Source organism: Carcharhinus amblyrhynchos, chromosome 10, assembly GCF_965287045.1.
Source record: "Carcharhinus amblyrhynchos chromosome 10, sCarAmb.v2.hapA, whole genome shotgun sequence".
Taxonomy (NCBI): Eukaryota; Metazoa; Chordata; class Chondrichthyes; order Carcharhiniformes; family Carcharhinidae; genus Carcharhinus; species Carcharhinus amblyrhynchos.
The window spans coordinates 106,627,010-106,654,568 of record NC_137333.1 but is presented as its reverse complement, the minus strand read 5'-3'; the positions used below and the strand labels follow the sequence as shown (position 1 = coordinate 106,654,568).

The 27,559-nt window shown below is 50.3% G+C and overlaps 1 protein-coding gene across 1 annotated transcript in view; it reads left to right on the top strand.

Annotated features, from left to right (window-relative positions):
- trpc2b (transient receptor potential cation channel subfamily C member 2b) overlaps nucleotides 1-27,340 on the top strand; it is a 40,974-nt gene extending 13,634 nt beyond the window's left edge. Inside the window, exons 4-13 of the mRNA XM_080197823.1 lie at nucleotides 5,291-5,455; nucleotides 7,655-7,829; nucleotides 8,729-8,929; nucleotides 10,998-11,160; nucleotides 13,477-13,569; nucleotides 17,065-17,257; nucleotides 19,452-19,579; nucleotides 23,456-23,528; nucleotides 25,581-25,713; nucleotides 26,922-27,340. Of these exons, the coding sequence (XP_080053949.1) occupies nucleotides 5,291-5,455; nucleotides 7,655-7,829; nucleotides 8,729-8,929; nucleotides 10,998-11,160; nucleotides 13,477-13,569; nucleotides 17,065-17,257; nucleotides 19,452-19,579; nucleotides 23,456-23,528; nucleotides 25,581-25,713; nucleotides 26,922-27,340 (1,743 nt within the window). The remainder of the gene's footprint in view (nucleotides 1-5,290; nucleotides 5,456-7,654; nucleotides 7,830-8,728; nucleotides 8,930-10,997; nucleotides 11,161-13,476; nucleotides 13,570-17,064; nucleotides 17,258-19,451; nucleotides 19,580-23,455; nucleotides 23,529-25,580; nucleotides 25,714-26,921) is intronic.
- Nucleotides 27,341-27,559: the final 219 nt, after the last annotated feature.

Sequence of the window (27,559 nt, the reverse complement as noted above, 5' to 3'; positions counted from 1 at the left end):
TTCACAAATCAATCCTTCCTCCCCTGAGCCAATCTCGTCGATATTTCCTTCACTCCAGCTGTACCTTTCCTTAGGTGAGGAGACTTAAATTGTACAGACTGTTCCAGGCGGGACCTCACCAATGCAATTGTGTTAACATTTCCTTATTTATTATCCCTTAGCACCAAATGCCAACATGTTGTTTGCCTTCCTAAGAACATAAGGAATAGGAGCAGGAGTCGGCCATCTAGCCCTTCGAGCCTGCCCTGCCATTCAATAAGATCACGGCTGATCTGAAGTGGCTCAGTTCCACTTTCCCGCTTTCTCCCCATAACCCTTAATTCCCCTTGTCTATCAAAACCTATCTACCCATGACTTAAATATATTTAGCGAGGCAGCCTCCACCACTTCAATGGGCAGAGAATTCCAGAGATTCACCACCCTTTGAGTGAAGAAGTTCCTCCTAACTGCATGCCCTGCCTGTATGTGCTGTGATCCTGTACCCCCAGGACCCTCAGATTGAAATATATAAGATCCTGACGGGTATTGACAGGGTGGGCCTGGAGAGGATGTTTCCACTTGTGGGAAAATCTAGAACGAGGGGGTCACTGTTTAAAAAAAAGGGGTCTCCATTTCAGGCTGAAATCAGGAGAATATTTTTCACTCGGTGGCAGAGGGGGGAGGTGATGAGTCTCAGGAACTCTCTTCCTCAAAAGGCAGTGGGAGCAGAGTCTGAATGTTTTTAAGGCAGAGTGAGGTAGATTCTGGATTAACGAGGGGTTAATCCTTTATTAATCCAGAGAATGGATTAACCGGTGCCCAGCCCACCGCATCCATCAGTGGCAATCACCCTGCTCCCCCTCACCCCGGCAGACCCCTCCCCCCTCTCCCTGCTGACCTCCCCGGGACCAGACCCCCCCCCCCCCCCCCCCCCCGGCTCTCCCAGAGTCAAAGTCAGACCCCTTCCCGGGAGTTAGGTCCCTGGTAGATCACCCCCCCCATGCCATCCCGATCATTGGCCTCCCCCCATCCCAGACCGAGCCCCATTCATACAAAGTGGCAGCAGCACCCCCCCCCATCCCCACCAATTGCCCCCTTGGCCCCACCCACAATTGGCACCGCCCAATGGTCAGTGCCAAGATGCCCCCTCCGCATGGGCACTTTGCCCCCTGCACATTGCCAGGGTGCCCATGCCCAGGGGCACCACTCCTCCATCGCCTGACCCTCTGGGGGGGCCCTGACTGCCCCCCCCCTTCACTCCAGCAGGGTCTCCTGCCGGTTCCCCGAATGTGGGGAGCTAGTCTGATCCTTGCCGGGGTGAAGTATTCCTGGCGGGGTGGGAAATGCTATCAGGACCGGGAAGTTCCGTGCCAGGCCCGATAATCACAATCAAAACAGATTTAAAACACCTATCTCTCTTCTCACCGGTTTCCAGAGCCGACTGCGACTGTTCTCCGGCTGCGGGAGACACCAAATGGCCGGAGAATAGTCTCAATCTGTGGGTGGTGATGGAAGGATCACTCTCACAGAGACTAGAAGAGGACGCCGTTCGGCCCTTCTCCATTCATTTTTTTCATAGCTGTTCATCGAATTCACAAGAACATAAGAAATAGGAGCAGGAGTAGGCCATCTAGCCCTTCGAGCCTGCCCCGCCATTCAATAAGATCATGGCTGATCTGAAGTGGATCAGTTCCACTTTCCCGCTTTCTCCCCATAACCCTTAATCCCCTTGTCTGTCAAAAACCCATCAACCCGTGACTTAAATATATTCAGCGAGGTAGCCTCCACCACTTCAATGGGCAGAGAATTCCAGAGATTCACCACCCTTTGAGTGAAGAAGTTCCTCCTCAACTCTGATCTAAACCGCCCCCCCACCTTATCTTGAGGCTGTGCCCCCTAGTCCTGCATAGTATAGAATTCAATATGTTGATCCCTCCCCCCACACCCCACTGAAAACCCCCAACCTCGCCCACAGCTGGGACTTTCCATTCCCCTGCAGTGAATGGAGTTTTGGCTGAGGGCCAAATTCTCCATTCCCGCTGGCAGAGGTTGGGGGGCGGTGGGCGGGGGTTGGGGGGGCACTGAATGAGATCAGAGAATCCCACCCTTTGTGTCCTCCTCACAGCTTACCTCATATTCTCAGCTATACTTATCACATTACACACAGCCTCCTGTCTAAATCAGTGATTATAAATTGTAAATAACTGAGCTCCAAACGCTGAACCTTACAGCACCCGGCTAGTTACAATCTACCAACTCCAAAACATCCTGTGTAGTCCTGCTCTCTGCTCTCTCCTCAATCCATACCAATAAACAACCACAATCTTAGAATCCTAATTTTGTGTAATGGCCTCTGCTGAGGCAGCTTATCATGATATTATTATCAGACATCTACTTCCCCCTTAATTCATTCCCACATTGTGCCTAATACTGATGTTTGGTCCAGTAATTCCCTGTTTCCTCTCTTCCTTCTTTCTTAAATAGTGGGATTATGTTCGCTACCTTCCAATCCTTGGGAATTGCTCCAGAGTCTAAGAAATTCTGGAAGATCAAAACCAATGCATCCACTATCTCTGCAACTGCCTCTTTCCAAACCTGGACCCAGGGGGTCAGGGCCGGGGAAGGTCTCCACATTTTCTCCCATTAATTTCCCCAAGACTGTTTCTTTACTTACACCAATTTCATTAAATTCCTCATTCACTCTGTATCCTGCTTCCCCATTACTCCTGCAATGTTTGCTGTGCTTTCTACCGTGAAGACAGATACAAGATATTTTATAGAATTCCCACAGTGCAGCAAGAGGCCATTCAGCCCATCTAGTCTGCACTGTCTATCTGACAGAGCATCTTACCCAGGCCATCTCCACTGATCCCGTACATTCACTACGGCTAACCCACTGAGTCTTCTCTCCCTCTGCTTTGCTATGATGTGGAGATACCAGTGTTGGACTGGGGTGGGCACAGTAAGAAGTCTCACAACACCAGGTTAAAGTCCAACAGGTTTATTTGGTAGCATGCGCTTTCGGAGTGCCGCTCCTTCATCGGGTGAGTGCTCTCAGGCCTGTTGGATTTTAACCTGGTGTTGTGAGACTACTTACTCTGCTTTGCTATGGCTCCTTGATGCCACACTCAGTCAAAGCTGCCTTGATGTCAGGGGCAGTCACTCTCGCCTCACCTCTGGAGTTCAGCTCCTTTGTCCAAGCTGGAATGCAGTCAGGAGTAAGGCATTTAAATAACTTGGCAATTGATAGCTGCACAGATCTTACCCAATCTTTACGAGTATTTGCATGTCCATTAAGCTGCTCTATGGGACTCGGAGTTTGGATCAGTTTGTGGATTAGGGTCTTTTTGTTGAGTTTAGGCTTTCCTCATGCTCCTACTGCCCTCTGTTGGGGAGGGACTTCCAGGTGTGGGGCCCACCTGTCATTCTTAAAGTCCAGATATCTCAACAACTCTACAAAAATCCAGCTGCACGTGTCCCGTTAGTCCACCCTCACCAGCCTTTTCCTCATTCTTTGTGATTTTCTCTGTCATCCTTTGCAGAATTCTAAAACCCTCCCAATTCTCAGTTTCCTATTTTTCTTGTTGGTAATATTCAAAGTTTCTTCCTCTGATTAAATTCAGTCTTTACCTCCTGACCACAGTTGGAGCTTTAGTCTGTGCGGACTTTGTGCCTTCACAAGGACAGGGTATTTGATGTAAACGACGTATTTAATTATTTGTGTGCAGTCGTTGTTTGTCTGCTGTCATTTCAGAGCCTGTCCTGTCAATGGGATGTTGTGGGACCTGCACCTCCTGGCTTTCATGTTACTAAATGTCAACAGATATGGTGGAAAAAGTCAGCAGAGCAACTGGCGAGATACATCAATCCTGCTTTCCCGGCCTGCCTCCATACACAGTCACAAAACCTGAAAATTGCACCCAATGATTTCAGCTTAGAGTCAAAGGCTGGAGTTTTACCGTCCCCCCCACCACGGAAATCACAATGGGCAAGGGGGGGGGCACATGAGAAGGCCTGTTGACCTCAGGCAAGATTTTACAGTTTTGTGATGAGTAAGAGAGTAAAATCTAGCCCACAGAGTCATAGAGCAATACAGCATGGCCCTTCGGCCCAACCAGTCCATGCTGACCATGGTGCCCTCCCAGCAAGTCCCAGTTGCTGGCATTTGGCCCATATCCCTCTAATCCTTTCTCATCCATGTACTTATTGTTTCGAATTATCTCTGATGTCACCTTGGTGACACCAGCCCCATTCTCTTTCTCACTCTCTCCTCCTGTTCAAAGAACAAAGAAAATTCCAGCACAGGAACAGGCCCTTCGGCCCTCCAATTCTGCACCAACCATGCTGCCCAACTGAACTAAAACCCCCTACCCTTCCGGGGACCATATCCCTCTATTCCCATCCTATTCATGGATTTGTCCAGACGCCTCTTAAAACTTACTATTGTATCTGTTGCACTATCTCCCCCGGCAGTGAATTCCAGGTACCCACCACCCTCTGTGTAAAATACTTGCCTCATACATCTCCTTTAAACCTTGCCCCTCTCACCTTAACCCTGTACCCCCGAGTACTTGACTCTTCCATCCTGGGAAAAAGCTTCTGACTATCCACTCTGTCCATGCCTCTCATAATCTTGTAGACTTCTATCAGGTCTCCCCTCAACCTCTGTCATTCCAGTGAGAACAAACCAAGTTTCTCCAACCTCTCCTCATACCTGATGCCCTCCATACCAGGCAACATCCTGGTAAATCTTTTCTGATCCCTCTCCAAAATTGAACAATATATTCCAACTGCAGCCTAACTAAGGTTCTATAAAGCTGCAACATGACTTGCCAATTTTTAAACTCAATACCCCAGCCGATGAAGGCAAGTATGCCGTATGCCTTCTTGACGACCTTCTCCACCTGCATTGCCACTTTCAATGATCTGTGTACCTGTACACCCAGATCCCTCTGCCTATCAATACTCTTAAGGGTTCTGCCATTTACTGTATATTTCCTATCTGTATTAGACCTTCCAAAATGCATCACCTCGCATTTGTCTGGATTAAACTCCATCTACCATCTCTCCACTCAAGTCTCTAACTGATCTATATCCTGCTATATCTTCTGATGGTTATCAAATTATTTTTACCCCAATCACCTCTCAGCTCCAGAACTTAAACATCATTCTAGAATGACCACTTTCCTGAGTCAAGCTACGCGGTTAAATCCCTGGCAGATTGTGGAGGGACAGGGGGTTTCCTGGGACAGTATTGATGATACTTCACGAACATTTCCCTCTGATTCACCGGCTGTCTTTGCTCCTCCAGTTTGTGGCCCACCCGATTTGCCAGCAGGTCCTCACCTCCATCTGGTGTGGGAAGCTGACCTGGTGGCGAGGCAGCAGAAACATCTCATTGTTCGCAGTCTCCCTGGGGATGTTCCTCACCATGCCCCTGCTCTGCATCTGCTACTGGATTGCTCCCAAATCCAAGGTATGTGGGGAGAGGAAGGAGGGAAACATGTACACTGGGGAGGGGGATGTGTACACTGGGGAAGGGGACGTGTATACTGGGGAGGGGGATGTGTACACTGGGGAAGGGGGATGTGTACACTGGGGAAGGGGGATGTGTACACTGGGAAAAGGGGGATGTGTACACTGGGAAAAGAGGGATGTGTACACTGGGGAAGGGAGATGTGTACACTGGGAAAAGGGGGATGTGTACACTGGGGAGGGGGATGTGTACACTGGGGAAGGGGATGTGTACACTGGGGAAGGGGATGTGTACACTGGGGAAGGGGGATGTGTACACTGGGGAAGGGGGATGTGTACACTGGGGAAGGGGGATGTGTACACTGGGGAAGGGAGATGTGTACACTGGGGAAGGGAGATGTGTACACTGGGGAAGGGAGATGTGTACACTGGTAAAAGGGGAATGTGTACACTGGGGAAGGGGATGTGTACACTGGGAAGGGGGATGTGTACACTGGGGATGGGGATGTGTACACTGAGGAGGGGGATGTGTACACTGGGAAAAGGGGGATGTGTACACTGGGGAAGGGGGACGTGTACACTGGGGAGGGGGATGTGTACACTGGGGAAGGGGATGTGTACACTGGGGGAGGGGGATGTGTATACTGGGGAAGAGGGATGTGTACACTGGGGAAAGGGGGCATGTACGCTGGTGGAGGGGGATGTGTACACTGGGGAAGGGGAACGTGTACACTGGGGAAGGGAGACATGTACACTGGGGAGGGGGACGTGTACACTGGGGAGGGGGACGTGTACACTGGGGAGGGGGACGTGTACACTGGGGAAGGGAGACGTGTACATTGGGGAAGGGGGATGTATACAATGGGGAAGGGGAAGGGAGTGGGGAGGGGGAGTGATTGGGTGGAGGAGGAGTGATTGGGGAGGGGGAGTGAGTAGAGAGGGGGAGTGAGTGATGGACGGAGGGTTGGGAGTGGGTGGGGGTGGGAGGGGAAGGGGGTGAGAGAGTGTGGGATGGGGATGGGAGAGGGTGGGGAATGAGAGGATGGAGAAGATGGTGGGAGGGGCAGGGGGGTGGGAAGGGGAGGGGGGTGGGAGATTTGTGTTGGGCAAAAGGAGGTGGGGCATTGTGGTGAAAGGCAAAAGCTGCATTGCTATAGCATCGTTCCCATCCTCAGATTCCCAGTATATTTTTCAGCCAATTTACTCTGAAGGGTAGTTGCTGTTGAAATGTGTGAAAGGTGAAGCCAATTTGTACACAGCAAGATCCCACAAACAGCAATGTGACCGTGACAAGAGAATCTGTTTGTGATATTGCTGGAGGAGCAGTGCGGTGGGGAGGGGGGGTTGGGGTGGGGGACACTCCCTTATTCTTCCTCTGACCCTGTCCAGCGGGATATATTACATTTAGGAGGCCGGATAGGGCCTGGGTTTCCTTTCCAACTCACTCTTCAATTATGGATGGAATTGGCTTCCTCCACCTTCTCAAGGCCAGTGTTTGAGTCAAAACCTTTCTCCATCTCTCCCCTCGAGATCTTTACTCAATGATCTTTGACCTCTGGCTATTCACCAATGGGGTAAGTTCTTCCTCCCTCCATCCAATCAGAACCGTTTTGCTAGGTCACCCCTTAACCTTCTCCATCCCAAGGAGGACAGTCCCCACTTTAGTAACCTCTCCTCAGAAATCCCTCTTCACTGCTTCTTAAAATGTGGGATATATTGGGATGTGACCATTACTGGCGAGGACAGCTCTTAAACCCACCGGTTAGCTAAACTATTGCAGAGGACAGGCAGGAATAAACCCCATTGCTGCAGGTCTGGAGTCACATGTAGACCAGACTGGGTAAGAATGGCAGATTTCCTTCCCTAAAGGGGATTCATGAACCAGATGGGTTTTTACAACAATCGATGATAGTTTCATGGCCACCATTACTGAGGCCAGCTTTATATTCCAGAATTCGTTCATTGAACCAGTTGCCGTGGTGGGATTTGAACCCCTAGCCCTAGCCTCTGGATTACTAATCTAGTGATGTTACCATGGCATCATCATTTCCCCCAGTTACACACAAGCATGGGCAAAGTATAGGAATTGAGTAAGAATCTTTAGTCAGCAGTGCTGCTGGTTTAGAGATCTGTCTGCGAAGGCTGGATTGCATTTCTCTCTCAGTTTCCAATGTCTTTCTGTTTGCTGATTGTATTTCAGCTTGGACAGTTTGTTCGGACTCCGGTTATTAAGTTCCTCCTTCACTCCTCCTCCTACATCTGGTTCCTGGTGTTGCTCCTAGTGGAATCGATAATCGCCCAGCAGTTCCGTGACTTGTCCTCATCCAGACATGAGCCAATCTACCTCAACTCTTTCCACATGATTTGGGTGGTGGGTGAGTTCCAATCTGTGGCTCCTTTCTCAGAGGTGATGGTGTGGCAATGGATGTGGAGGTTGTAGTAATTCAGGCAAGGCCAATCTTCTGTCACCAAGAACCCTTTGATTAAAATACAGGAACCATCAGTACTCCAGGCTTACAGCCCTGTCTTGTGGGCAGCACGGTAGCACAGTGGTTAGCACTGCTGCCTCACAGCGCTAAGGACATGGGTTCAATTCCTGGCTTGGGTCACTGTCTGTGTGGACACTGCACATAGTCCCTGTGTCTGCGTGGGTTTCCTCCAGGTGCTCTGGTTTCCTCCCACAATCCAAAGGTGTACAAGTTAGATGGATTGGCCATGCTAAATACACAGGCTTATAGGGATAGAGAGGGGAGGGGAGGAGGGTTGAGTCTGGGTAAGACACTCTGTGCAGAGTCAATGGGCTGAATGGCCTCCTTCTATACTGTAGGAGTTCTATGACCGTGTCATCACCACAGCTCACTGGCAATGCTAACCTTTGTCCCCATGTCACCTCTGGTCTTTTCCAGATTCTCTTAAATCTGTGTTTCTCTGATTACCCGCCCTCCTGTCATTGGAAACACTTTCTCCTCGTTTACTCTATCTAAACCCTCCATTGTTTATTAACTGATTGGTGAATGTGATTTATTAACTCCCTCATTAGCCTTTGCCTCTCTACAGAGGCCATTCAAACTTCTCCCCATCTCCCCACATTCACTGAAATCTCTCGCTTGCTTTCCCGAGAGGACTGGATGAGGACTTATCACCGGGACAATATTCGGAAGAGGCAGAACGGAATTCCTGATGGGATACGGGAGGAGGGCGGAACTTGGAGGGTTGAGGATGGGGTTCTGTGCCCCGGGTACAATGTTCTAATCATCTTGTTGTCTCTCTGAAGGCTTCTTCTGGTATGAGTGTAAGGAGGTGTGGATTGAAGGCTTGCGCAGTTACCTGTTGGACTGGTGGAATTTCCTGGATATTGTTATTCTGAGTATGTACCTGGCCTCCTTTGCACTCCGAATTGTGGTCTATCTGAGTGGAAAACTCTACTGCATGGCAGACAGTGCCTCGTATTACTGCTTCTACTTCACAGACGCTGGTGAGTGTCAAACATCATCAGTTCTGTTGGGGAAGTTTCTCTCGACAGCCTCCCTGTATATTAACAACACTGTAACACAGAGGGAGATTTCCCCTTCCATTTCCTGCTCTCTGAACCACTGCAATATATCGTGTACATACACCCACACTGCTGTTAGGAAGCAAGCCAGTGGGAGGCGGTGGTGTAGTAGCTATGATTCTGGATTAGTAACCACAGGCTCGTACTCTGAGTACTGAGGTCCAATCCCACCTCAGCACATTATGAAATTTAAGTTTATTAAATCTAGTATTGAAATGATCATCAATTGTTGTAAAATTTGGGTCACTAATGTCCTTTAGGGAAGGAAATCTGCCATCCTTATCTGGCCTGGCCTACATGTGACTCCAGACCCACAGCAACCTGGCCAAGAGAGACACTCAGTTCAAGGGCAATTAGGGAGGGGCAGCAAATGCTGGCCCAGCCAGTGATACTCATATTCATAGAGGTATACAGCACAAAAAAGGCCCTTCAGCCCATCAAATCTGCCCTGGTCAAAGACGAACCACCCAAATATTCTAATCCTATTTTCCAGCACTTGGTCCAGAGCCCGGTATCCTTGGCCTATCAACTAAAAGCTTCTGAAATGTTATGAAGACCTCTGCAGTGAGTTCTAGACTCCCACCATTCTCTCAGCGAATCTCCCCTGCCATATTCCAGTGTATCACATCCCTCCTATAGGCAGCAGGTAATGAAGAAGGCAAATGGAATTTTGTCCTTTATTGCTAGAGGCATGGGAGTTTAAAAACAGCAAGGGTATGTTGAAGCTGAGGCCACACCTGGAGTACTGTGTACAGTTTTGGTCTCCTTACTTGAGAAAGGATATATTGGCACTGGAGGGGGTGCAGAGGAGATTCACTAGGTTGATTCTGGAGTTGAGAGGGTTGGATTATGAGGAGAGACTGAGTAGACTGGGGCTATACTCATTGGAATTCAGAAGAATGAGGGGAGATCTTATAGAAACATAAGATTATGAAGGGAATAGATAAGATAGAAGCAGGAAGTTGTTTCCACTGGCGGGTGAAACTAGAACTAGGAGGCATAGCCTCAAAATAAGGGGGAGCAGATTTAGGACTGAGTTGAGGAGGAACTTTTTCACACAAAGTGTTGAGAATCTGTGGAATTCCCTGCCCAGTGAAGCAGTTGAGGCTACCTCATTGAATGTTTTTAAGGCAAGGATAGGTACATTTTTGACCAGTAAAGGAATTAAGGGTTATGGTGAACGAGCAGGTAAGTGGAGCTGAGTCCATAAAAAGATCAGCCATGATCTTATTGAACGGCAGAGCAGGTTCAAGGGGCCAGATGGCCGACTCCTGCTCCTAGTTCTTATGTTCTTATAGTGTGAATTCCAGAACTGCACATAATGCTCTAGTTGTGGTCTAACCCAAACTCTTGAACTCTATTGCTTGGCTAATAAAGGCAAGTATGCCATAAGCCTTCTTAACCACTTTATCCACCTGTCCTGTTACCTTAAGGTGTATGTGCACACCAAGGTCCCTCTGATCTTTGGAAATTCCCAGGATCCTGCCGTACGTGGTATATTCCCTTTTCTTGTTTGTCCTGCCCAAGTGCATCACCTCACATTTATCCAGATTGAATTCCATTTGTCACTGACCAGGCCCGTCTCTATCCTCCTGCAGTCTGAGGCAATCCTCACTGTTTATCACCCTGCCAACTTACATACCTGTGAACATACTGACCAACTCTCCCACATTCCAAATGCCCCAGGGTATCTTCATGATGATGTGGAGATGCTGGCATTGGACTGGGGTGGGCACAGTTAGAAGTGTCACAACACTAGGTTAAAGTCCAACAGGTTTATTTGGCAGCACGAGCTTTCAGAGCACCACTTCTTGACTCACCTGATGAAGGGACAATGCTCCGAAAGCTCGTGCTGCCAGATAAACCTGTTGAATTTTAACCTGGTGTTGTAAGACTCCTCATTATTTTTATGATGGCGGACAGGTAGAATTCAGTGAATGGTTTTTCTGATTTGTGTGGGTAACGGAACTGAGTGTGGTCGCTCTGACAGACCGACATGACTGGAGACAAGAGGACCCGCAGATGGTCGCTGAGGTGTTATTTGCAATCACCAGTATGCTGAGTCTAGCCCGACTGACGTCCATCTTACCAGCTCACGAGACGCTCGGAACGCTGCAGATTTCCATTGGCAGGATGATCGATGATATGATGAGGTTTGGAACCCAATCGCCGGAATTATTCTTGGGTGAAATATAGTTCCTGGGATGGAGGCAGCAGCGATTCGTCCTGGCGGGGGGAGGGGGAGAAATGGATCCTCTGCATTGATAGGACAATTTCTCCTTTCATCTATTGTGACCTCTCAGGTGGTGTAATTGGCCTGATTTCTCCACCATTCGTACCCCACTGCCAGCGAGAATGGAGAATCTGGCCACTCAAATCTCCATTCACTGCAGCGGGACTGGAGAATCCCAGCTCACTACCCTGTACTTCCTGTTAGGATTGAATTCTGTCACCTCCCAGGTTTCGGTAATGTTTTATCCCTTACCCCATAGGAGGAGGTGGAAAGCTGGAATTGAGGGAAACAATCCCCACAGTTCTAACCCCACCCACCTTCTCCCCGTATCCTTCAATCCCACCTTTTCTCCGTATCCCTCAATCCCACTTACCCACCTTCTTCCCATATCCCTCAACCCCACCTTCTTCCCGTATCCCTCAAACCCACCTTCTCCCCAAATTCCTCAATCTCACCTTCTCCCCGTATCCCTCAATCCCACCTTCTCTCCGTATCCCTCAATCCCACCTTCTCTCCGTATCCCTCAATCCCACCTTCTCTCCGTATCCCTCAATCCCACCTTCTTCCCGTATCCCTCAATCCCACCTTCTCTCCGTATCCCTCAATCCCACCTTCTTCCCGTATCCCTCAATCCCACCTTCTCCCTGTATCCCTCAATCCCACCTTCTCTCCATATCCCTCAATCCCACCTTCTCCCCGTATCCCTCAATCCCACCTTCTTCCCGTATCCCTCAATCCCACCTTCTCTCCATATCCCTCAGTCCCACCTTCTTCCCGTATCCCTCAATCCCACCTTCTCTCCATATCCCTCAATCCCACCTTCTCTCCATATCCCTCAATCCCACCTTCTCCCCGTATCCCTCAATCCCACCTTCTTCCCGTATCCCTCAATCCCACCTTCTCTCCATATCCCTCAGTCCCACCTTCTTCCCGTCTCCCTCAATCCCACCTTCTCTCCATATCCCTCAGTCCCACCTTCTCCCCGTATCCCTCAATCCCACCTTCTTCCCGTATCCCTCAATCCCACCTTCTTCCCGTATCCCTCAATCCCACCTTCTCTCCATATCCCTCAATCCCACCTTCTCTCCATATCCCTCAATCCCACCGTCTCTCCGTATCCCTCAATCCCACCTTCTCCCCGTATCTCTCAGTCCCACCTTCTCCCTGTATCCCTCAATCCCACCTTCTCTCCGTATCCCTCAATCCCACCTTCTCTCCGTATCCCTCAATCCCACCTTCTCCCTGTATCCCTCAATCCCACCTTCTCTCCATATCCCTCAATCCCACCTTCTCCCCGTATCCCTCAATCCCACCTTCTTCCCGTATCCCTCAATCCCACCTTCTCTCCATATCCCTCAGTCCCACCTTCTTCCCGTATCCCTCAATCCCACCTTCTCTCCATATCCCTCAATCCCACCTTCTCTCCATATCCCTCAATCCCACCTTCTCCCCGTATCCCTCAATCCCACCTTCTCCCCGTATCCCTCAATCCCACCTTCTCTCCATATCCCTCAATCCCACCTTCTCCCCGTATCCCTCAATCCCACCTTCTCTCCATATCCCTCAATCCCACCTTCTCTCCGTATCCCTCAATCCCACCTTCTCCCCGTATCCCTCAATCCCACCTTCTCTCCATATCCCTCAGTCCCACCTTCTTCCCGTATCCCTCAATCCCACCTTCTCTCCATATCCCTCAATCCCACCTTCTCTCCATATCCCTCAATCCCACCTTCTCCCCGTATCCCTCAATCCCACCTTCTCCCCGTATCCCTCAATCCCACCTTCTCTCCATATCCCTCAATCCCACCTTCTCCCCGTATCCCTCAATCCCACCTTCTCTCCATATCCCTCAATCCCACCTTCTCTCCGTATCCCTCAATCCCACCTTCTCCCTGTATCCCTCAATCCCACCTTCTTCCCGTATCCCTCAATCCCACCTTCTCCCCATATTCCTCTATCTCACCTTCTTCCCGTATCCCTCAATCCCACCTTCTCTCCATATCCCTCAATCCCACCTTCTCCCCGTATCCCTCAATCCCACCTTCTTCCTGTATCCCTCAATCCCACCCACCCACCTTCTACACATATCCTTCAATCCCACCCACCCACTTCCTCCTGGTGTCCCTCAATCCCAGCCCCCAGTCAGTGTTGGGATGGATGCTGCTTCCCTGTTTCCTGGATGTGTTTCTCCTCTTGGTGAAGGATGTGAAAAGATTTCTCCTTTGCTTCTCTCCAGGTTCATGTTTTTGCTGATGATCATCCTTACGGCCTTCCTCTGTGGAATCAACAACATCTACGTCCATTATGTCGATCTGGAACGCCTTGGAAAGTACGGGAACTCTAAGAACTTTCTAGAACCCCCTCCCTTGTTCATTTGGTTCCTTTTAGAGCTGCTTTGTAATTTCTTAATACAGATTGAGATTGTGTGAACATATTTCATTCCCCAGTCGTGAGTGTTAGGAAGGATCTGGAGATATCCTTCCCCTTCCCGTGGGCTAGAGGAACAGAACAGTCTGGCATCACACATACAGCAATCATTACAAACTGTAACCCAGTTTAATTGGCCAGTTTCAAACTGGCAAACCAAGAACTGAAGTTCATTCCAGTAGGAACAGGGCGGAAAGGCAGGGAAATTACCAAATCTTGCTTAGATGCCCCTCACCTGGGACACTGGGCACAGTTCCGGTCTCCATTGTCAATGCAGGATGGAAGAAGCTTTGGACAGGACACCAGAAATGAGAGATTATATCCAATGACTGAACAAACTGAGATTCTATTCTCTAGAAAAGGGAATGCTGAGGGCATTCTGAAACAATGTTAGGGTTTCAATTGGGTAGATAGAGAAAAGATTTTTAACTTGTGGGGGGGTAAGGGGATTGGGAGAGGAAGGGGTGTGGGGAAGAAGGGGGTTGGGGAGGAAGGGGGTGGGGAGGATGTGAGGGTAGAGGGAGGAAGGGGTGAGGTTAAAAGGGGGTGGGAGAGGAAGGGGAGAGGGGGATGAAGGTAGGGAGGAAGGTGGGGAGGAAGGGGATCAGGAGAAAGGGAGGTGGGGAGCCCCGAAACTCCCAGCAATCAATATATATGATCACTAAAAAATCCAATGAGGAATTCAGGAGAAACCTCATTGTGGGAGAATGTGGGACTCGCTCCCACGGGGAGTGGGGAGAATGTGGGACTCGCTCCCACGGGGAGTGGGGAGAATGTGGGACTCGCTCCCACGGGGAGTGGGGGAGAATGTGGGACTCACTCCCACGGGGAGTGGGGAGAATGTGGGACTCGCTCCCACGGGGAGTGGGGAGAATGTGGGACTCGCTCCCACGGGGAGTGGGGGAGAATGTGGGACTCACTCCCACGGGGAGTGGGGAGAATGTGGGACTCGCTCCCACGGGGAGTGGGGAGAATGTGGGACTCGCTCCCACGGGGAGTGGGGAGAATGTGGGACTCGCTCCCACGGGGAGTGGGGAGAATGTGGGACTCGCTCCCACGGGGAGTGGGGAGAATGTGGGACTCGCTCCCACGGGGAGTGGGGAGAATGTGGGACTCGCTCCCACGGGGAGTGGGGAGAATGTGGGACTCGCTCCCACGGGGAGTGGTTGGGGTGAATATTATAGATATGTTTAAGGGGAAGCTCGATAAAACACATCGGTGAGAAAGGAATAGAAGGATTTATTGATAGAGAGAGAGATGAAGAAAGAGATGAAGCTGGATCTGTGGGGCTGAATGGCTTACTTGTGTGCTAGGCTTTTAACTGTATACATCATACAATCAGTGTGTATGTCGGTCTGCGTGGATTTATAAAGTTTAATCCTGCCTCACAAACCTAGTTTGATTTCTGATGTTGTAACTGACATAGTCAATGGGGGAGTGTTAGTGGAAGTTATTTATATGGAGTTCCAGAAAACATTTGACAAAGTTCCACATGAGAGACTGTTGACGGGTAGGAGAGTACCTAACTTGGAGGATGCGGATTAGCATGTCAGAAGTTGGTTAGGGAGTAGGAGAAAGACAGTAGGGTAAATAGTCACGGATTTGTAATTGGCAGAATGTGACAAGAGGCTAAAGATCTGTACTGGGCCCTCAGATTTTCCCTTAATTTATAAATCTCTTGGATAAAGGAACAGAGAATTGTATCTGCAAGTTTACATATGGCACTAAAGTAAATGATACAAAAAGCAGTGTATATTAGAGTGTAAGAATAGACAGATCATAAGAAATAGGATTGGGAGTAGGTCATTCGGCCCATCAAGCCCGCTCCACCATTCAATACGGGCTTGAACTCCATTTTCCTTCCCACTCCCCATATCCCATAATTCCCTGAGAACAAAAATCTATCTAATCCTGGACTGAAATATATTCAATGATGGAATACCCACAGCTCACTCAGTGAGAGAATTTCCAAAGATTCACAATCCTCTGAGTGAAGAAATTTCTCATCTCCTTCGTCCTAAACGATTGGCCCCTCACCCTGCAACTATCGGCTCATGTTTTAGATTCCCCAAGTGGGGAAACAATCCCAGTGTCCGCCCTGTTCAAACCCCTCAGAACCTTAATGCAGGAAGCTGAGATCAAACAAATGAGTGAAACTGAGGCTGACAGAGTGCGATGTGGAGAGGTGTAAAATCCAGTCTGGCCCCAAGGAAGAGAAATCCAAGTATTCTGGGTGGCAGAGTGGTTAGCACCTCTGCCTCACAGCGCCAGGGAACCCGGGTTTGATTCCCAGCTTGGGTCACTGTCTGTGTGGAGTTTGCACATTTTCCCCGTGTCTGCATGGGTTTCCTCCCACAGTCCAAAGTTGTGTGGGTTATGTGGATTGGCCATGCTAAATTGCCCCTTGGTGTTAGGAGGACTCGCTAGGGTAAATTCATGGGGCTGGGTGGGATTGTGGCAGTGCAGACTCGACAGGCTGAATGGCCTCTTTCTGCACTGTCGGGATTCTATGATTCTCAATGGCGAGAAGCTGGGAACCGTGTGAGATTTCAGAAATCATTTAAAACAAGAAGACTGGCAAAGGAATGATTCAAAAAGGCCAGTGGAATCTTGGCCTGAACCTATAGGACATAGAACACTCCAGCGCAGTACAGGCCCTTCGGCCCTCGATGTTGCGCCGACCAGTGGAACCAATCTAATGACCCTCTAACCTAAACTATTCCAATGTTATCCATATGCCTATCCACCGACCATTTGAACGCGCTTAAAGTTGGCGAGTCCACAACTGCTGCAGGCAGGACATTCCACACCCTTACTACCCTCTGAGTAAAGAACCTACCTCTGACATCTGTCCTATAATCACCACCCCTCAATTTAAAGCTATGTCCCCTTGTGTTGGCCATCACAATCTGAGGTAAAAGGCTCTCACTGTCCACCCTGTCCAATCCTTTGATCAACCTGGGGGGGGGATGGGGGGCTGTGGAAGGAGTGAAGATGATGTTATATTGATATAAATTCTAGTCAGATCCCAAGCCTTGGGATAGAGGATTTAGTCTTGGAAAGGAACCAGCTAAGGTTAACCATAGTGACCCTGGGAAGATAAAAGTGAAGCGATGCAGGCTGGAGGTTTGGTTTGGAGGATTAAGGACTGATCACATTGAGATATTTAAAATGGTGACAGGGTTTGATTGAGTTGATATTGGGGCAGGTGGACAGATCTATAATCAGTGAGACCATTCATTGAGGGGCTATCAGGAGGTACATGCCACACAATGGGGACTGGGATTCTCCCCGGGCTTTTCTGTAATGATCCCAGTCTATTCCAGCTGGGATCAGAAGGAGCTGCCGTTTGTCTCCCATTCCCACTTTAATAGAAGCTTCTGTTTTCCTGCTGCAGTTTCAACGGCACCCTGCAATTCCTCTTCTGGACCATGTTTGGAATGGAGGAGCCCACGTCTGTGGATCTGTCGAACTTTGTGGTGGCTGAGTTTGTGGGCCGGGTTCTGTACGGGATTTTCACCATCATTATGGTCATAGTGCTGCTTAACATGTTAGTCGCTATGATCACTAACTCCTTTCAGAAAATTGAGGTGGGTTTGAACGACTGCTTTCAGCTGGGAACTTTGCTCTGTATCTCACCCCGTGCTGTACCTGTCCTGGGAGTGTTTGATGGGGACAGTGTAGAGGGAGCTTTACTCTGTATCTAACAACGTGCTGTATCTGTCCTGGGAGTGTTTGATGGGGGACAGTGTAGAGGGAGCTTTACTCTGTATCTAACCCCGTGCTGTACCTGTCCTGGGAGTGTTTGATGGGGGACAGTGTAGAGGGAGCTTTACTCTGTATCTAACCCCGTGCTGTACCTGTCCTGGGAGTGTTTGATGGGGGGACAGTGTAGAGGGAGCTTTACTCTGTATCTAACCCCGTGCTGTACCTGTCCTGGGAGTGTTTGATGGGGGGACAGTGTAGAGGGAGCTTTACTCTGTATCTAACCCCGTGCTGTACCTGTCCTGGGAGTGTTTGATGGGGGGACAGTGTAGAGGGAGCTTTACTCTGTATCTAACCCCGTGCTGTACCTGTCCTGGGAGTGTTTGATGGGGGGACAGTGTAGAGGGAGCTTTACTCTGTATCTAACCCCGTGCTGTACCTGTCCTGGGAATGTTTGATGGGGGGGACAGTGTAGAGGGAGCTTTACTCTGTATCTAACCCTGTGCTGTACCTGTCCTGGGAATGTTTGATGGGGGGACAGTGTAGAGGGAGCTTTACTCTGTATCTAACCCCGTGCTGTACCTGTCCTGGGAATGTTTGATGGGGGGGACAGTGTAGAGGGAGCTTTACTCTGTATCTAACAACGTGCTGTACCTGTCCTGGGAGTGTTTGATGGGGGGACAGCGTAGAGGGAGCTTTACTCTGTATCTAACCCCGTGCTGTACCTGTCCTGGGAATGTTTGATGGGGGGACAGTGTAGAGGGAGCTTTACTCTGTATCTAACCCCGTGCTGTACCTGTCCTGGGAATGTTTGATGGGGGGGACAGTGTAGAGGGAGCTTTACTCTGTATCTAACAACGTGCTGTACCTGTCCTGGGAGTGTTTGATGGGGGGACAGTGTAGAGGGAGCTTTACTCTGTATCTAACCCCGTGCTGTCCCTGTCCTGGGAGTGTTTGATGGGGACAGTGTAGAGGGAGCTTTACTCTGTATCTAACCCCGTGCTGTACCTGTCCTGGGAATGTTTGATGGGGGGGACAGTGTAGAGGGAGCTTTACTCTGTATCTAACCCTGTGCTGTACCTGTCCTGGGAATGTTTGATGGGGGGACAGTGTAGAGGGAGCTTTACTCTGTATCTAACCCCGTGCTGTACCTGTCCTGGGAATGTTTGATGGGGGGGACAGTGTAGAGGGAGCTTTACTCTGTATCTAACAACGTGCTGTACCTGTCCTGGGAGTGTTTGATGGGGGGACAGCGTAGAGGGAGCTTTACTCTGTATCTAACCCCGTGCTGTACCTGTCCTGGGAATGTTTGATGGGGGGACAGTGTAGAGGGAGCTTTACTCTGTATCTAACCCCGTGCTGTACCTGTCCTGGGAGTGTTTGATGGGGGGACAGTGTCGAGGGAGCTTTACTCTGTATCTCACCCCGTGCTGTACCTGTCCTGGGAGTGTTTGATGGGGTCAGTGTAGAGGGAGCTTTACTCTGTATCTAACCCTGTGCTGTACCTGTCCTGGGACTGTTTGATGGGGGACATTGTAGAGGGAGCTTTACTCTGTATCTAACCCCATGCTGTATCTGTCCTGGGAGTGTTTGATGGGGTCAGTGTAGAGGGAGCTTTACTCTGTATCTAACCCCATGCTGTACCTGTCCTGGGAGTGTTTGATGGGGGACAGTGTAGAGGGAGCTTTACTCTGTATCTAACCCCGTGCTGTACCTGTCCTGGGAGTGTTTGATGGGGGGAATGTGTAGAGGGAGCTTTACTCTGTATCTAATCCCGTGCTGTACCTGTCCTGGGAGTGTTTGATGGGGGGACAGTGTAGAGGGAGCTTTACTCTGTATCTAACCCCGTGCTGTACCTGTCCTGGGAGTGTTTGATGGGGGACAGTGTAGAGGGAGCTTTACTCTGTATCTAACCCCGTGCTGAGTTTGGTGGGAAACTGGGTAGAAAGGGTGCGATATTGTGGAGCAGTTCTTTTGCTGTTTGTAAGGTAATCAGTTTGGAGATTCTCCCTCTGGAACATGATGTATTTACAGTGTCCGGAAGCAATTTAAATTCCTTGCCTATTCTCTTGCTTTCAGGATGATGCGGATGTTGAATGGAAGTTTGCCAGATCTAAGCTGTATCTTTGTTATTTCCGGGAAGGCCTCACACTGCCTGTTCCCTTCAACATTATGCCAACACCCAAATCCTTCTTCTACATGATCAGGTATGTACCTCCCATTTACAACAGAAAGTATATGGCAGCACAGCGGTTAGCACTGCTGCCTCATATCGCCAGGGACCTGGGTTCAATTCCGGCTTCAGGTCACTGTCTGCGTGGAGTTTGCACGTTCTCCCCATGTCTGCGTGGGTTTCCTCCCGGTGCTCTGGTTTCTCCCAGAGTCTGAGAAACATGCAGGTTGGTCCATGCTAAATTCTCCCTCAGTGTACACGAATGAGAGTGTGACAATTAGGAGATTTTCACAGTAACGTCATTGCAGTGTTATTGTGAGCCTACTTGTGACACTAACAAATAAACTTCAAACTGACAAACAGCGGGCAATGTGGAAAATTGCCCAGGTATGTCCTGTACACAAAAAGCAGGACAAATCCAACCCGGCCAATTACCGCCGTCTACTCTCGATCATCAATAAAGTGATGGAAGGGGTCATCGACAGCGCTATCAAGCAGCACCTGCTCAGCAATAACCTGCTCAGTGACGCCCAGTTTGGGTTTCGCCAGGGGGTCACTCAGCTCCTGACCTCATTACAGCCTTGGTTCAAACATGGACAAAGGAGCTGAATATCAGAGGTGAGGTGAGAGTGACAGCCCTTCACATCAAGGCCTCATTTGACAGAGTGCGGCATCAAGGAGCCCGAGTGAAACTGGAATCAATGGGATTCAGGGGACAAACTCTCCGCTGGTTATACCTGGTACATAGGAAGGTGGTTGTGGAGGGTCAGGCTCTCAGCTCCAGGACATCTCTGCAGGACTCTCTCAGGATAGTGTCCTGGGCCCAACCATCTTCAGCTGCTTCATCAATAACCTTCCCTCCATCATAAAGTCAGAAGTGGAAATGTTCGCTGATGATTGCACAATGTTCAGCACCATTCGCGACCCCTCAGATACTGAAGCAGTCCATGTTCAATTGCAGCAAGATCTGGACAATATCCAGGCTTGGGCTGACAAGTGGCAGTAACATTTGTGCCACACAAATGCCAGGCAATGACCATCACCAATAAGAGACACTCTAATCACTGCCCCTTGACATTCAATGGTGTAACCGTCACTGAATCCTTCACGGTCAATATCCTTGGGGTCACCATTGACCAGAAACTCAACTGGACTCACCACCATAAACACAGTGGCTACAAGAGCAGGTCAGAGGCTAGGAATATGCAGCAAGTAACTTGCATCCTGACTCCTTAAAGCCTATCCATCATCTACAAGGCACAAGTCTGGAGTGTGATGGAATACTCGCCACTTGCCTAGATGGGTGCAGCTCCAACAACACTCAAGAAGCTCAACATCATCCAGCACAGAGCAGCCAGCTTGATTGACATCACATTTACAAGTACCCACTCCCTCCCCCACCAACACTCAGTAGCAGCAGTGTGTACTATCTACAAGATGCACTGCAACAATTCACCAAAGATCCTTACACAGCACCTTCCAAACCACAACCACTTCCACCTAGAAGGACAAGGGCAGCAGATACATGGAAACACCACCTGTAGTCCTGGGTCAAAATCCTGGAATTTTCTCCCTTACAGCACTGTGGGTGTACCTACACCACATGGACTGCTATATAACATTGTGGCAGATGCAGTATAACATGGATATTGATGAACATATCCACTTCAAACAGAAAAACAGAATGGTAGAGTATTATTTAAATGGTAAGAGATTGGGAAATGTTGATGTACAGAGGGATCTGGGTGTCTGCACCAGTCACTGAAAGTAAACATGCAGGTATAGCAAGCAGTTAGGAAAGCAAATGGTATGTTGGCCTTCATTGCAAGAGGATTTGAGTACAGGAGCAAGAATGTCTTACAGCAGCTGTACACGGCCTTGGTGAGACCACAGCTGGAGTATTGGGTGTAGTTTTAGTCTCCTTATCTAAGAAAGGATATACTTGTTACAGAGGGAGTGCAGTCAAGGTTCACCAGACTGATTCCTGGGATGGTGGGATTGTCGGATGAGGAAAGATTGGGTTGACTGGGTCTGTATTGACTGGAATTTAGAATAATGAGAGGGGAACAGATGGAAATGTATAAAATTCTGACAGGGTTGGACAGACTGGATGCCGGGATGTTATTTCCTCTGACTGGGGCGGTGGGGGGAGGTTCTGGAACAAGGGGTCAGAGTCCCAGGATACGGGGGTTAGGATTGAGTTGAGGAGAACTGTCTTCACTCAGAGGATGGTGAAACTGTGGAATTCTCTGCCACACAAAGCTGTGGAGGCAAATCCCTGAATGTATTTAAGAAAACAGAAGGATTTTTAATTCTAAAGTGTCAAGTGGGAGAGAATAGAAAGGTGGTGTTGAGAAAAAGGATCAGCCACAATTATACTGAATGGGGGAGCAGGCTCGAGGGGCAGAATGGGGGAACTCGAGGGGCTGAATGGGGGAACTCGAGGGGCTGAATGGGGGAACTCGAGGGGCTGAATGGGGGAACTCGGGGGGATGAATGGGGGAACTCGGGGGGATGAATGGGGGAACTCGGGGGGGCTGAATGGGGGAACTCGGGGGGATGAATGGGGGAACTCGGGGGGCTGAATGGGGGAACTCGGGGGGATGAATGGGGGAACTCGGGGGGATGAATGGGGGAACTCGGGGGGCTGAATGGGGGAACTCGGGGGGCTGAATGGGGGAACTCGGGGGGATGAATGGGGGAACTCGGGGGGATGAATGGGGGAACTCGGGGGGGATGAATGGGGGAACTCGGGGGGCTGAATGGGGGAACTCGGGGGGGATGAATGGGGGGCTTGAGGGGCTGAATGGGAGAGCAGGATTGAGGGGCTGAATGGCAGAACTTGGGGGGATGAATGGTGGAGTTTGAGAGGCTGAATGGGAGAGCAGGCTCGAGGGGGCTGACTGAGGGAACAGGCTCGAGGGGCTGAATGGCTTGCTCTTGCTCCGATTTTCTATATTTGCATGTGACTGAATAATTAAACAAAAATAATTAAATTTTCTGTCTTGTCCATCCAGCCCACCAAACAGCCTGTGTCCTGCTGTAACTACCTTCCTCATAATACTTCAAATCTTCCAAACAACTTGGACATTATGCTTCAGTCACACAAATTGCTGAGAGGCCCCATCATAAACTCCACCCCCATCATAAACTCCACCCCCTGAGATTAAACTCCACCCCCATCATAAACTCCGCCCTCATCATAAACTCCACCCCCTGAGATTAAACTCCACCCCCCATCATAAACTCCACCCCCCAGATTAAACTCCACCCCCCCAGATTAAACCCCACCCCCTCATAAACTCCACCCCTAGCCCCAACCCCAGCCACAACACTATTGGCCGTTTCCTGTCACTCGGCCAATCCATGTTGCTGTTTCCCCTTTTACTCCTGAGTTTTAACTTTCTCACGAACCAGTCATGTGGTTCAGTAACAAACATCTTTTGCAGTCCTCATACACTACGTCTACCGCACTTCCCTCAACAACCCTCTCAGCTACCGACTCAAAGTACTGAACCATTTTACTTTAACAATATTTAACTTTCACAAATCCATGCTGCCTTTCTGTGACTCTCACCTATTCTAGTGATTTTGTTCTCTTCCAGATTATAGTTTCTAGAAAGCTCCCCTCCCCAGCGATAGAAGATAAACTGACCTGTAGTTATATCATTTTGGACCAAAGGAGTAACATTTGTAAATCTCCAGGACTCTGGCACTACCAGAGAAGGGAAGGAGGATGTGGGGATTGTGGTCAAATTGCCCACAGTTACATTTCAGCAAATAATAACACAAATTCCTCTGAACCTCGACACACTGGCTTGGTTCGTCAGCCAAACACAACTCACCTGGATTTGTGTCACATGGGATTCCTCTCAGTGTAACATCCAAATTTCTCCTTTTTTCATTCTAGATGGTTTCTGCGCAAGTTATGTTGTGTAAACTCAAAGAAGAATAATGATTATCCCCCACTGCCGACATCAATTGTAAGTGAAAGAATCACTCTCATCTTTGGCACTTTTTATTTAAGACACTGACCCTCACTGGGGTACGGCTCCCACACACACATTGACTCTCACTGGGGTACGGGTCCCACACACACTGACTCTCACTGGGGTACGGCTCCCACACACACTGACTCTCACTGGGGTACGGGTCCCACACACACTGACTCTCACTGGGGTACGGGTCCCACACACACTGACTCTCACTGGGGTACGGCTCCCACACACACTGACTCTCACTGGGGTACGGGTCCCACACACACTGACTCTCACTGGGGTACGGGTCCCACACACACTGACTCTCACTGGGGTACGGGTCCCACACACACTGACTCTCACTGGGGTACGGGTCCCACACACACTGACTCTCACTGGGGTACGGGTCCCACACACACTGACTCTCACTGGGATACGGGTCCCACACACACTGATTCTCACTGGGGTACGGGTCCCACACACACTGACTCTCACTGGGGTACGGCTCCCACACACACTGACTCTCACTGGGGTACGGCTCCCACACACACTGACCCTCACTGGGGTACGGGTCCCACACACACTGACTCTCACTGGGGTACGGGTCCCACACACATTGACTCTCACTGGGGTACGGGTCCCACACACACTGACTCTCACTGGGGTACGGGTCCCACACACACTGACTCTCACTGGGGTACGGGTCCCACACACACTGACTCTCACTGGGGTACGGGTCCCACACACACTGACTCTCACTGGGGTGAGGGTCCCACACACACTGACTCTCACTGGGGTACGGGTCCCACACACACTGACTCTCACTGGGGTACGGGTCCCACACACACTGACTCTCACTGGGGTACGGGTCCCACACACACTGACTCTCACTGGGGTACGGGTCCCACACACACTGACTCTCACTGGGGTACGGGTCCCACACACATTGACTCTCACTGGGGTACGGGTCCCACACACACACTGACTCTCACTGGGGTACGGCTCCCACACACACTGACTCTCACTGGGGTACGGGTCCCACACACACTGACTCTCACTGGGGTACGGGTCCCACACACACTGACTCTCACTGGGGTACGGGTCCCACACACATTGACTCTCACTGGGGTACGGGTCCCACACACACTGACTCTCACTGGGGTACGGGTCCCACACACACACTGACTCTCACTGGGGTACGGGTCCCACACACACTGACTCTCACTGGGGTACGGGTCCCACACACACTGACTCTCACTGGGGTGAGGGTCCCACACACACTGACTCTCACTGGGGTACGGCTCCCACACACACTGACTCTCACTGGGGTGAGGGTCCCACACACACTGACTCTCACTGGGGTGAGGGTCCCACACACACTGACTCTCACTGGGGTACGGGTCCCACACACACTGACTCTCACTGGGGTACGGGTCTCACACACACTGACTCTCACTGGGGTACGGGTCCCACACACACTGACCCTCACTGGGGTGAGGGTCCCACACACACTGACTCTCACTGGGGTGAGGGTCCCACACACACTGACTCTCACTGGGGTACGGCTCCCACACACACTGACTCTCACTGGGGTACGGGTCCCACACACACTGACTCTCACTGGGGTACGGGTCCCACACACACTGACTCTCACTGGGGTACGGGTCCCACACACACTGACTCTCACTGGGGTACGGGTCCCACACACACTGACTCTCACGGGGGGTGAGCGGATAGTTTTGGCCACTGAGGCCGGCTACAACTGGCTGAGGCAGTGAGCGGTTTCTGCACATGCACAATTGCACACTCTGCTGCTATCAGCGGCTTTATGATGATTTAGGCTCCACCCATCCACATACTGCTGGTCTTCAGCCTTTGCCAAATACTTTTGAATAAGTTCGGTAAGATTCGATTTTCAATTTTCCCAAAAAAAGTGTGAATTTCCATTGTTTTCACGCTCATCCGTCTCTGAAAATTTTTTTTGCAAGATCAGCCCCACTGACTCTCACTGAGGTATGTTAACGGTGCTATATAAATGTGAAATGTTGTTATTCCCAGGCTAACATAGGAGCAGGCTGTGACGGGGGACAGCCTGGCACCAGAGAATCCTATCGCCTGCAGGTGATTAAAACGCTGGTGCAAAGATACATCGAAACGTCACGGCAAGAGTTCGCCGAGAAACAGAGGAAAGGTGAGTGAGGGAGTGGGAGTGCGCATTGCCAAGGTGGGAAAGGACGGTTCTGGAAAAGTTAGCAATTGGTCGCGGAACGCATCTGTTCCTCGCACATTCTCACTCCGGGATGGGGCAATGTGGGAAAGGACCACGGACAAGCTCAGAATAGCTGCTGACAAAGTCCAGTGTAGGACTGAGGGAGTGCCGCACTGTCAGAGGGTCAGTACTTACCTTATTGAAACATATAAGATGATTAGAGGTTTAGACAGGGTAGATAGTGATAGCCTTTTTCCTAGGATGGAGAAAGCTAGCACGAGGGGGCATGACTTTAAATTAAGGGGGGGTAGTTATAGGACGGATGTCAGGGGTAGGTTCTTTACCCAGAGGGTGGTGAGGGACTGGAATGCCCTGCCTGCTGCAGCTGTAAATGCGCCTAGTTTGGGGGCGTTTAAGAGATCCGTGGATAGGTTTATGGATGAAATGGGATTGGTTTAGATTAGTGGGTTAGTGTTTTTTTTTAAAAAAGCTGGTCGGCGCAACATCGTGGGCCGAAGGGCCTGTTCTGTGCTGTAATGTTCCAATGTTCTATGTACTGAGGGAGTGCCGCACTGTCAGAGGGTCAGTACTGAGGGAGTGCCGCACTGTCAGAGGGTCAGTGCTGAGGGAGTGCCGCACTGTCAGAGGGTCAGTACTGAGGGAGTGCCGCACTGTCAGAGGGTCAGTATTGAGGGAGTGTCGCACTGTCAGAGGGTCGGTGCTGAGGGAGTGCCGCACTGTCAGAGGGTCAGTGCTGAGGGAGTGCCGCACTGTCAGAGGGTCGGTGCTGAGGGAGTGCCGCACTGTCAGAGGGTCGGTGCTGAGGGAGTGCCGCACTGTCAGAGGGTCAGTGCTGAGGGAGTGCCGCACTGTCAGAGGGTCAGTACTGAGGGAATGAGCTTGTGATGTTGAACAGAGGTGGACTGAGAGCGTGGTTATATTTGGAGGAGGGAGACGGAGTTGTCTTGGGCATTTTATTCCTCAATTCCCATCGCTGGAAATAGATTGCCCAATCATTGTGCATTGCTGTTTCTGGGATCTTACTGTGCACAGATTTGCCAGCCTGTTTCCTCCCTGAGAGAAGTAGGTGTATTCTGGATTTATTTCACTGTGTGCGGAGCCCGTGGCGGGGGGATTCTGGGGCTGGGGAAGGCTGGATTTGAATTCTCATATCTGCCTCTCTGTTCCAGACCTCGGGAACCGGATCACCGACCTGGGTAAGTTTGTGGGCCGGCTGCAGTCGGAGATTAAGCGGTTACGGTACAGCATGGGCGCTGCCGGCGGCACCACCACCAAATCCGGCGATGCCACCGCGGTCCTGGGCAAATACATCCTCGGGGCCCGGAACCGCTTCCAGGAAAACGACCAGGAATCAGAGTCCGGCTCCCCCAAGGCCTCCTTCAAGGCCACGGTCCACCAGAACTCTGACGAGGCCTTCGAGCCTCCCCCCACCAGCACGGCAGCAGCCAAGGAGGAGGAGGAGGATGAAGATTGTCCCCCCTTACCCAGCAAGGGAGCAGAGGCCGACGCACCCACTGAGCCTGAGGCGGACGGGGAGGCCTCAGAGGAGACCGGAGACACCGGCAAGGCCAAAGAGGAGAATGACTGAAGGAGAAGTCATCACCGTTAACGGGGAACTGAGATTGGGAATTCGGGTGTTCCCAATGGACTCTGTTGGACATTAAAGTCGAAACATTTAGCACGCCGTCTACAGCAGCTTCACCCCAAACTAATCCGCTAAACTCATCGCTATTATCTTGTATAAAGAAAGCAGCAAGTTCTCTCTCAGTAAGCACCATCGTTCTGTATCTGAAAATAACTCGTTTTT